Source organism: Alligator mississippiensis, chromosome 9, assembly GCF_030867095.1.
Source record: "Alligator mississippiensis isolate rAllMis1 chromosome 9, rAllMis1, whole genome shotgun sequence".
NCBI classification, from domain to species: domain Eukaryota; kingdom Metazoa; phylum Chordata; order Crocodylia; family Alligatoridae; genus Alligator; species Alligator mississippiensis.
Genome location: NC_081832.1, coordinates 13,593,002 through 13,605,254, shown reverse-complemented (window position 1 = coordinate 13,605,254; position 12,253 = coordinate 13,593,002). Strand labels below are relative to the sequence as shown.

The window sequence follows — 12,253 nt, the reverse complement described above, 5'->3', positions numbered from 1 at the left end:
CACTCTGCCAACTAGAGTGGCATTCTGCATTCCTTTCCCAATCATCCACAGAGATTTCAGAGGATGCTGAGTCATCTTTGCGAGCATCCCAAAATCTATGCAGCAATCCACCCTCCCTTCATGAGCTTCAGAGTACAGAACGTTCTTCAGGATCCTGTGATCTGGCATTTACTTGACACGACCAGGCCACTGGAGTCTTTTCTTACTAATCAGCATTCCCATGGATGGCATACCAGCACAATTTTTAAGATTTCCATATTTGTCACCCTGTCTTGCCATCTTATTCGAAGAATTTTACACAGGCATCTGATATAAAAACTGTTTAGTCTTCTGATGTTTGGCATAGGTCATCCATGTTTCTGAGCCATATGAGTGGATAAAACACATCCTATAAATAAGAACTTTCACTTTAGTTGACAGTTTGTTATTGTTCCAGGCTCTTTTTGCAAAAGAACAAAGTTCTGGCTGCCAATTCTACTAGCGAGCTCAGCATCAAGATCTACATTGCTGGTAACAGTTGAGCCAAGGTAGAAAAATTGGTCAATAACATCCAGATGAGTACCATCTAGGGTGATATCTGGAACTGGTTCTGAAGAGCCTTAGTGCAAGATAATAGTCCTCTTCAAGCTTGTTGTTAGCCTAAAGATTTTGCACGAGTTAGAGAACTTGGTAATGAGATGGTATAGGGCATCAACACTGTGAGCTACAAAGGCTGCATCATCTGCAAACAACAGGTCTCTTACGATGATCTCCTTCATCTTTCTCTTAGCTCTGAACATTGCAATGTTAAACTACCCTCCGTCGTGTCTAGTGCTAAGGTAAACAACCTCTCAAACCTCACAACGCGTTATGAAGCAGGAACGAGAAGCAAATGTTAAAACAAGTGGGAGCCAGTATTCAGTTCTGCATCACTCTGTTGTTGTTGTTGATTGAGTCAGACTCTTGGTTTTCATACATTACAGTTGCATTCCTGCTATCATGTAAGGATTTCACAAAGTTTTGCAGTATATAGGTGAACAACCAAGCTTCTTCAGAATAGTGTGAAAACCTGATCAACTAACCATGTCAGAGGCTTTTGTTAAAACTATAGAAGCCTTGTACAGTGGGATATGCTTCTCTCTGCACTTTTCCTGCTGTTGTCTTACACAGAAGACCATATCTGTGGTGACCTGTCCAAGTAGAAGTCACACTGGCTCTCAGGATAAATTCTCTCAGCTGATGTTTGAAGTCTAGGTAAAAGAATGTGGCTTAAGATTTTTTCCTGCAATGTTGAGAAGAGAAATACCTCTGTGGTTATTACAGTCACTTCTCTCTCCTTTGTTTTTATAGAGTTGGATGAAACAAACATCCTTGAAATCTTGAGGAACAATTTCTTCCTTCCAGCAGAATACCAGTACCTCATGCAATCTTTTCAGGAAGTCTTTGTTTGCACATGTGTAAATTTCAGCAGATAAATGGATCTTGAAGCTTTGTTATTGGGAATCTTTTTGATACATTGTTCAACTTCCTTTAGTGTAGGTTTGGCATCCAGCAAAGTCATAACTTCAAACCCAGGGAATATGTCTAGTTTACGTTGGTCTGCTACAGACTCCCTTGAGTATATCATTCCATAATGCTCGATCTTCTCCAGTTGCTTCCTCTTATCAGTTATGATATTACCATCCAGGTCTTTTAATGGAGCTGTCTTGTACTTTGGCCCAGTGGCTTTTGTAATGCCCTCATACAACTGTCTGCTGTCAGCTGCCTGTTGAATGTTGTTGCAGAGACCCAGCCAAAATTCTTGAGCACACCTCCTGGGAGCTGTTTGAACAGCCTTCTGAGCTGCTCTTAAGCTGTTGAGTGAATCAGTAGTAGGACTTGTAGGTGATTAGGGTAGTTATTTTTCTCTCAATGAGTGGCAGTAATACTTCCAAATGGTCTACAACGTAGTTGACATTTTTCTTAATATTCTTCCAAAACTCTTGATTACCACATTGTACATACTTGTCTTCAGGACTTCCCATACATCTGATGCAGTTTCATTCGTTCTCAGCATCTTTGCTACTTCTTCATTGAAAAGCTGTTTCTTGACAGGATCATTGATTTGGCACAAGTCAATATGAGGTTGTTCAGCAGGTTTATTGTGGTGGATCTTCTTAGCTCATCCCTAAACAGAGCTGCTTGGAAATCTTGGTAGGTGCGTCAGGGCCCTTATGCATCTCTTGGATCCCTGTGACTATCTTGCCAAGACCTTTAGCGCATATACCGAGGCAGAGTTATAGAGGAACAGAGGCTGCCATAGTCCTATCATCCCCCTTTTAGACCACTGAGCCAAAACCCAAAAACCAGAAGAGTGCTATATAAGCACTAAGGCAGACAAAGTTCCTTGGGTGAATTTGATATCTTTTATTAGACCAACCCAAATAGTTGGAGAATAGTTATTAAGCAAGCTTTTGAGTTCAAAAACCCTTCGTCAGGCTAAGGAGGTTTCAGCAGTTGGTGTGTGCTCTTCCTGGATATAAGCACTAACTAATTTATCCCCTAGATTCCCTTCAGAATTGGGCATTGTCCCTGCACAACAGCTGAGATTCAGAGGGTAAGGGGCTTGTTCAGGGTTCCAGTTAAACTAATGCTACTGTGGATGTCAAGGGTCCGTGCTTAGTTTGTTGTCATGCACTGCTTGTCACTTGTAAATTAGTAAGAGTAAAGCAAGCCACATGTGAAGTGTGAACCTATAAGATTATAGCAAATATGTGTATTTCTGCAGGCAGTGGCATGATACCCATTGCTGAGCTGTATGCGGGGGAAGTCCTTTTCAGTGGGGCAGAGGAAAGCAAGTAACTGTGCATTATGTTTGCACTTGAAAACCATTCTTTTCAGTGAGGCTGCACTCCAAAGGGAGAGCAGGTACAATAGACCATTTGGTTAAAAGCTGCAATGAGTTCATAAATTGAAGCAGATTAGTGGAATGGACTGCACCCTTGAACGATTGCTGTTCATTTCCCTTGGAGACAGAAATTGCTGAATTGTAATGACAGTAGTTCAGAGAGACTTTTTGTTCTTAAATATGAAAAAGGTTTCCTTGAAGTCAAGGCACCAGGGCCCTTGTGTTGCCTTGAAATTAGGATTGAATTAGGTTCAGAGCCCCAGATGATTACCTGGCACAGTGCAGTAAGACCCTGAAGATAACTTTGTCAAACACAGAGTTTAAAGCAGACTTGAAATTTGGCATACTTAACGGCTTTCCAGTAGCCAAGGATTATTGTCAGTGATACTTGATTTTTTCTTTTTTTATCATGCACATTGTGTGCGTGTGCATGTTGGTGTAAAATTCGAAAGTATCCAGTAATAGGAAACAGTAAGAAAACATTTATACAAAGAAAAGTAGATTCTGTAAATGTACATCCCATGTAGCTTTCATAACTTTCACTGCCTGCTACATGGAGCTTTCTTTTCAGCTGAATCAGTCTCTAATGATACCGTGAGGCTGATATTAGTAATTCTAATGCATTTTAGTGCTTAAATATCTATTTTTAAAAATTATCCCATTTCTCGGAATCATTAAATACTTAAGAGTCTAAAAAATGATTACATTCCTTTTTGCATTTATTTTAAATTGCTAAGAAAGGGCCAACATTTATGTGAATGGAATATTGTTTAGAAGTGCATTTTTTTCTCTCTCTCTCTCTCTCTCCTCCTCACCAGTAACCATAATATCATTGTATTTTCCTCCTACAGCTATCTGCATCATATTGGTGCATTTACTGATAAAGTACAGACTTCATTTTTTGCCAGAGAGCGTGGCTGTTGTTTCTTTAGGTAAGTAACTGTGTGGTTTCCAGTTTGGTCTTTTTTTTGAGGAAAGCTTAACTTTAAAATTTTTATGATCCAAAAATATTACGGGTTCTGTAGCCAAGCAGTTAAATTATGTTTCTGTAAGTAAGGGCCAGACTTACAATATACTCAGCACCTAGAAGCTCCCATTATTCTTAATCATCCCACTTGATAAATCATCCACTGTTTAAAAAAAAAAAAAAAAGTAATACTTCCTCAGTACCGGTTCTGCCATTAGAGTATGTTAATGTAAGATTTTCAAAAGGACTTAGCACTCCATAAGAATTGCGAGACTCTGTATCTTGTAATTTATAGAGACTGCTGCTAATTAATGTTTCCATTTATTGTATTATTGTAATAACTGACTGACTTTATCACAGGCATCTGATTGGAAACACTAGGATTTCTATTCTGCCTCTTAAAATTGGAAAAGGGGAGGAAATCTCAAGGCTCAGTAAATATGTCAAGACTAAAAAGATAACCTGGTCAGTAGTGTCAAACCGCAGGATGTTGCTAGCATGCCTGACTTCCTTACAGAGTACCTTATCTTTTTTTCTTTAGTGGTGCAGCATTTTAAGACCCTGATTCAGGAAAGCAGTTATGCATGTGCTTAAAAATGATTCAAGAAAGCACTTAAGTCATGTGCTTGAGTTCAGTCAATGCAGTAATTCCCCACAGGTTGCCTTTCAAAGGATATTTTACAGGGGTGCACAGATAGAGATTTTTTGGGCTGAGACCAGTGGCCTGTTATTAACCACCTATATTGGCCTATACCAATACAATTGCCAATATGCAGCCTGGCAGCTTGGACAGCAGCATTCGGCAAGTCTGTTGATCTCTCTCTCTTGAAGGGGTGGGGGCGGGGAGTGGAGTGGAGGGTGGCAGATAGAGGCCCCTGCAGCGAGGGAGGGAGTGAGTCTGGAGCCAGATGAGGGATGGAGCTGCGAGCGGCTCATCCAGGTGGCATGGGGAAGGTGGCTTCCACCTCTGCACGTACCCCTGGGGGAGCCACGGGGGTACATGTCCCTAGATCTGTGCACGGGATGAGGGTGGGCTGCCGCTGTGGGCTGGGGCCAGGGACAGCGCCAGGCTTTTCCCAGTGTGGGTGCTGGGCCAGGACTGCACTTGAGCCAGGTGGCAGCACTGGAAGGGGGTGCTATGGGGTATTAGCCCCCACTCTGTGCTGCTGCCACCACCCACCCTAAGCTCAGCCCTGGCTCACCCCCCTCTACCAGAAAGAGCCTGGGGCCATCCCCAGCCCGCAGCAGCAGCCCGCCCTTGCACCACACACAGATCCAGCAGGGCACATGTCCCCCGTGAGCCCCCCGGGGGTGAATGGAGCAGCAGAGGGTGCATGCAGTGGCAGGAACCACCCCCTGGACAAGCTGCTCGTGGCTTTGTCCCACGCCCAACCCCAGCCCCACTTCCTTCCTCACTGCAGGGGTCTCAATCTGCCCCCCTTCTCCTCCTTCCCTGCCCCTTCTCCTCCAACAGACTTACCAGCCGGATGCTGCTCTCCAAGCTGCTGGGCTGTCTATGTGCATGCTGCAGCTGCACATGCACACAGCATTTGTCAGCAACATTATTGGCCACTTTAGCCAAAAAAAGTCAGTTGCCAATTAATGTCAATTTTCCTTTTATCAGTGCCAATATGATATAGACCAATGCATCGGTGCACCTGTAATGTTTTACTAACCGCCTGCTACACATGCATCCTCAATAGTCTGGGGTAAATATAGCTATGGCCCTGTATACAAAAGGTTTTGTTGGCCTTTCTTTTGTGATATGATTGTGTTTGTTTCAGTTTTAGAACATTTTGCTTAGTACATGCATTCAAAATTTGTTTGAGAATGCACCATATTTTTTCACTTACAACATACACTTTTCCTTCCAAAATCAGCTCCCCCAAACTGGGGTGCATGTTCTAAGTGGGGAAGCTGTTTTCTTAACTGGAAAAAAGAGTGCTCCTGGAGACCGTTTGCATGCCATGCAGCAAACTGAAGGTGTGGAGTTTGAAGCAGCAAATGAGCTATTGGTAGTATCTTGATGAGGCTTGTGTTTTTGTTGTGGAAATACAGGAATTTATATAAAGATCTACTTACAGTAGAGAAATAAGTCTTCCTACTGCCCTTTGCCAAGGGTCTGGAGCCTAACCTTGTGTGACATAAAGTCCTTCTGGAAACGTAATGTATTTAGAAAGTATGACCTTACAAGTGACAGTCTGCTACACCAGAAAGTTCCTGATGTCACACTTTCTGGACATATTATGTTCTCAGGAGAACTTACTCTGTCACAGCCTGCTTTCCAAAAACAAGGTGTGTGTTTTATTTGGGAGTATGCTATATGTGAGAAAATATGGTGATTTTCATGGTAACTTGACAGTTTGCTCCAATTGTTAAAAACTGCAATGAGCTTAACTATCTCAGTGGTATCATCACAACAGGTCTTTCTATAACTTCAGATACCTAATATCAGCTCTTTCTATAACTTCAGATACCAGGGGACCTGGTGACCGTCTATAAACTCACTAGGAGGGACCAGAAGGGTTTGGGGGAGACCTTGTTTCCCCTAGCGCCCCCCAGGATAACAAGGAATAACGGCCACAAGTTGTTGGAGAGTATGTTTAGATTAGACATCCGTAGGAACGACTTCACAGTTAGGGCAGTTAGGATCTGAAACTGACTTCCAAGGGAAGTGGTGCTGGCTCCTACCCTGTGGGTCTTTAAGAAGCAGCTTGATGCCTACCTGGCTGAGGTTATTTGAGCCCAGTTTTCTTCCTGCCCAGGCAGGGGGTCGGACCTGAAGATCTACAAGGTCCCTTCCGACCCTACTTCTATGATTCTATGATAATAGCATCCTTAATGTAGATCAAACTCTTAGCCACTTTGCAGTAAGTTGGAAATGGCAGTAACTTGATTTTGCTCTTGGATTGGTTGTCCTTTGTAGGAACTCCACTGATTTCAACTCAGTTACTCTTGATTTACATATGTAAACGAGAGGAAAATTAGGCCCCATGTTGTCTAGTGTCCGTATTACTGAAACAACATTTAATCAGGAGGGTCAGCTGTCTGCGACTACTTACTGGAATCTATGTGTCTTGATATTTTTTGCTTTAGTCACTGGTGACACTGGCACTAACAGGCATTCTAAAAATACACCACAAAGACAAAGATGCTTTGCTGCAGTCCTAAACTAGGAGGGTAGCTGTGTCACACTTAATGAGCAAGTAGTTCTCATGTTTCTTCTGGGCACTGCCTGTTGCATTTTTGGGCACATTATCCTCTTCCATTATTTCCTGCACTTTCATACATATTCTCAGAGCTCTCTTCACCACTCCAGTCAAGGCTTTCCTTCTCCCAGACTCACAGTACCTTCTGGCTTCCCTTGAAATAAGAGTGACCTGCCTGGTGCAGTGTCAAAAGGATTTTGAATTCAGACCTGTTTCTTGCGGGGGAAAGGAGACCAGATTCTCTCCACCACTAGGCATAACTCCTGACTGCAGCTGTTTTTAGTGCACAGTATTTGATTTCATGGTACATCATGTTGCCTGCAGCATGATGCATGTTAGGAAATCCTGCAGCATAGACAGAGATGTTTGCTTGAAGAATTACATTTGGAGTCAAATGGTTGTCTCAGAAAAGAAAAGAGAATTCTAGAAAGCCTGGCCTTCCAGTATTTGGCAACATAGATCACAGAGTCTTGCAAGCACATCTCATTTCCATGAGCACTTACTATTTTGAATAGCACCCTCCACTTGGGCTGTATGTGCACCCTGTGCTGCCTCATTCTCCCATACGTGGGCATAAAGTGAGAACTGCCCCAGTCCTTGCACAGTTCCCTCTTAACACCTGTGGCAGCAGATGGAAGCTGGGCAGTGTCCAGCCTGGCACAAGGGAGCACTCCTGCCCTTCTGCAGCCTCAGCTACTTCCTTGAGTACCAACACCAGAGGTCTTCCTTTGCACCAATTCTGGGACATGGTTTGAGGGAACCGTCTTCACCCTTTCTCTTGGCACTGGCACATCACCATTAGAATCACATCCAAAGATGCTGTTCTTAAAGATGCATTTTTGACTGTCTCTAAACTGCTCCAAGCAGAGCACTTTTCTGTCTTAAAAAAAATGGTATGCTATTATTGAACCCAGAAAATGATCTGTTCCAGTGTGTGCCTGGCAGCAGGTGTGTTAACCACAGAATGGCTAATAACTCTGCTTACTACTGTGGCCTTACTTACCTTACCACAGGTGCTAGAGTGATGTCTTTAGCGTATGTTAAAGGAACGGAAATCTCAGTCTCCTTTGGCATCAGCTGAGCACCCCACATCAGAACGGGAGGGGCCCTGTTATAAGGGAGGAGATCTGGTTTGGAAAGCATGCTAGTTTCTCACCTCATAAGGAATGTCCTCTTCTCAGATGTGGTGGCCAAGATGAACTCACTTGTAGTTGATGGTTTTGGAGGGCTTCCCAAAACCTGCTCCTGTAAGTAGCTGAAACCTTTGACATCAAGAGTTGACCCAGGAGAACATGCACAAGCTAATGCTATCCTCAGCTCATCCATGCCAATGTGAATTGTTCTACCAGGATAACTAAGAGGAGGATACAAAAGAATAAGGTGAATAGCGTTTTGCTATTGATAATTCTCTCTTCAGAAGGAAGAAAAGGTCTTTGTCTTATTCTAGACCAATCAAATGCATCCACCAACTGAGGTTTGGGAGGATAAAACTTTCTTCTCATATATTTCACAGATTTAAGGGACACTAGGGCTGGAAAGGACCTTGTGAGATCATAAGAGTCTAGCCCCCTGCCCAAGGGACAGGAAGTCATCTGGGGTCAGATCACCCCAGCAAGATAAGCATCCAAACATTTCTTAAAGGTATCCAGAGTAGGTGCTTGCACCACTTCTGGGGGGAGTCTATTCCAGACTCTGGAGACTCGAACGATAAAGAAATATTTCCTTATGTCCAGTCTAAAACAGTCTTCCAGCAGTTTGTGACTGTTAGACCTTGTCTTTCCCTAGGGTGCCTGGGAGAACAGATTTTCTTCCAGTGTCCTGATGCACATCCCTAATATACTTATAGGCTGCCATGAAGTCACCCCTGAGCCTTTGCTTTTCCAGGCTGAAGAGTCCCATGCCTTTCAGCCTTTCCCCATAAGGCCTGTTCTCTTGACCTCTAATTATGCGCGTGGCTCTCCTCTGAACTCTCTCAAGCTTTTCCAAATCCTTTCTAAAGCGTGGAGCCCAGAATTGGATGCAGTACTCTAGCTGTTGCCTCACCAAGGCTCAATAAAGCAGGAGAATGACTTCTTGAGTCTTGCTTGAGATGCATCGGTAGATGCAAGCCAGAGTTTTATTTGCTTTGCCAGGTGCGGCATCTCGTTGATAGCTCATGTTCATTTTGTGGTCAGTCATGACCCCAAAGTCTCTTTCGGTCATGGTGTTAGTGTAGCACTGCTGAGCCTATGAGTATGATGTGGATTTTTTCTCCTGAAGTGGAGCACCTTGCATTTATCTGTGTTGAATGTCATCAGGTTTTGATCCGTCCACCTTGCAAGCCTGTCCAGGTCAGCCTGAATTGCCAACCTATCCTTTAGCGTGACTGCACTTCCCCATAATTTGGTGTCATCTGCAAACTTAACCAGTCCGCTTCTGATGCCCGAATCCAGATCATTTATGAATATATTAAAGAGTACTGGTCCAAGTACTAAGCCCTGAGGGATGCCACTCGTCACCATGGGTCATGTTGACTTTGTTCTGTTGACTATCACTCTCTGGGTTTGACCACATAGCCAGTTCCCCAGCCATCAGATCGTAAGGTTGTTGAGGCTGCAGTTCCCCAATTTTACCACGAGGACATTCTGTCACTTCAGCCCATCATGCTCAGCACTGGGTTGTGTCTGTTGACCTACACGATGCAAGCATCCGTACTACCATTGACCTGGCCCACAAAACATACCTAAGATATGATGGGGCTATAACACTGTTGCCATTTGGACTTATACTGACAATTTCTGTGGAATGCCTTGCCATGGTAGCGGCACACTATGCAAAAGGAGATTCACATCACTCATATGCAAATGACTGAGTCACAGAGACATATTACACTTGGAAATTTGGATGAACTTTAATGAGCCCTCTCTCTGTTCATCCAGTTGCACCTCCTAGAGAGCAACAAGAAATTCTCATGCATTTCATAACAGACAATAGAGTTCAAGGGGAGAGACTATATTCCATACATTTGGGTCTTACTTGCCAAAGGACAGATTCCTCTCACTTCAGTCATTACTAAAGGGGTTGAAATCACACGCTGCTATGAAACTAGCCTCATGTTATTGGGTCAAATGTCCGTGTGAACATATATGATGTTGCTTGTTCAGCTTCTCTTGAAACCACTGCCAGGTCAGTCTGCTCCCCTGCAAAACACCTGATGAGCTTGAGAGTCCTAATAATACTATCGCATGGCTTCATAGCATTGAACTGGTGACTTTACCTGATGATACCCCAGAAAGGATACCATCTGTGACTGTCACAATCCAAAACATTAGCCACAGATGTGTCAGGGACAAACATTAATAGATATGTGGGATGAGGTTCCCAGAGGATGTGAAGCTTCATATAAATGCTTTTGCATTGAGAGTCATCAGATTGGGGGTATGTTTCCCTATCCATAGACTGACCACATGGAAATTCTGGACAGTGTTGCCTCAGTGTTCCTGAACAGGGCTCAAGATAAGTCTCCTAATGGGTTCTTAGATAGGCTGGTGTCACTCTGATACCCACCAACTGTCAACTCTGACTTGGTGCAGAGTCACTTGGAGGGACTGGATGTGTTCAAGTCAGCAGGCCTGGATGAGCTATGCCCGAGGATACCGAAGGAATTGGCCGGTGTCATAGCAGGACCACTGGCACGGCTGTTTGAGCACTCATGGTGCTCGGGTTAGATCCCAGAGGACTGGTAAAGGGCCAGTGTGGTCCCTATTTTCAAGAAGGGGAGGAAGGAGGATCTGAATAATTATAGGCCAGTCAGTCTCACCTCCATCCTTGGAAAGGTCTTTGAAAAGATTATGAAGGATCATATTTGTGGGAGTCCAGCAGGAAAAATAATGCAGCAGGGAAACCAGCATGGGTTTGTAGCAGGTAGATCATGCCTGACCAGTCTGGTTTTTTTTTATGACAGGGTCACAAAATGCTTAGACATAGGAGTAGAGGTAGATGTCGTTTTCTTGGACTTTAGCAAGGCCTTCGATACGGTATCTCATCTCATTCTCATAAATAAATTAAGAGGCTGTGACACAGATGTTTACACGGTCTGGTAGGTGGCAAATTGGCTTAGCGGTCGCGCCCAGAGAGTGGTAATAGGTGGGCTGGTATCAACCTGGAAGAATGTGGGTAGTGGGGTCCTGCAAGGTTCGGTCCTTTGACCTGTACTCTTCAATATCTTCATCAGTGACTTGGATGTGGGTGTGAAGTGTGCTCTGTCTAAGTTTGCAGATGATACTAAATTGTGGGGTGAAGTGTACACTCCGGAGGGTAGGGAACGACTGCAGGCAGACCTAGACAGGTTAGAAAAGTGGGCAGTACACAATAGGATACAGTATAACAAGGACAAGTGCAGAGTGCTGCACCTAGTGTACAAAAAATATCCAGCACACCTACTGGCTGGGAAGTGACCTTCCCAGCAGCACAGAAATGGAAAGGGATCTCCGTGTCATAGTGGACTCCAAGATGAACATGAGTCATCAGTGTGACAAAACCATCAGCAAAACTAACCACTTTATCATGCATCAGCTGATGCATGACAAATAGAGGGGAAGTATCACCTTGGATCTATGTGGCACTGGTCAGACTGCAGTTGGAGTACTGTGTCCAGTTCTGGGTGCCATACTTCAAGAAGGATGTTGATAGACTTGAGAGGGTCCAGAGGAGGGCCACTCATATGGTTAGGGGCTTACAGGACAAACCCTGTGAGGAGAGATTGAGGGACCTGGACCTCTTCTGACTCCACAAGAGAAGGCTGAGAGGTGATCTTGTGGCCACCTACAAACTCATTAGGGGGATGCAGCAAGGGATTGGAAATACTCTGATCACCAGGGCGTCTCTTGGAGTAACAAGGAACAATGGTCACAAACTGACAGAGAGCAGATTTAGGCTAGATATCAAGGAAAACTTCACGGTAAGGGTGGCCAAAATTTGGGTGCTCCTCTAGTGAAACTAGCAAATCAATCACAGTAGCTTTAAGCCTGAATGAAACAGGGTTAAAGTTGCAATGCTTTTGCTGCACTTGTTTCTGTGGCAATACAGAGGTAACTGTTACATTGCAACATGTTATATCATTGTTATCTAATATCAGTGCAATTATTACATATGTCTGTTTGCTCAGTAGTACAGATGTTAGTAGAGCAGGGGTGGGCAAAATACAGCCCGCAGGCCACATCTGGCCCACTA

The 12,253-nt window shown here is 43.9% G+C and overlaps 1 protein-coding gene across 1 annotated transcript in view; it reads left to right on the top strand.

Annotated features, from left to right (window-relative positions):
• Nucleotides 1–12,253, top strand: part of SLC9A8 (solute carrier family 9 member A8) — a 67,988-nt gene that overhangs the window by 4,271 nt on the left and 51,464 nt on the right. The window contains exon 3 of the mRNA XM_006267418.4: nt 3,718–3,798. Within this exon, the coding sequence (XP_006267480.1) occupies nt 3,718–3,798 (81 nt within the window). The remainder of the gene's footprint in view (nt 1–3,717; nt 3,799–12,253) is intronic.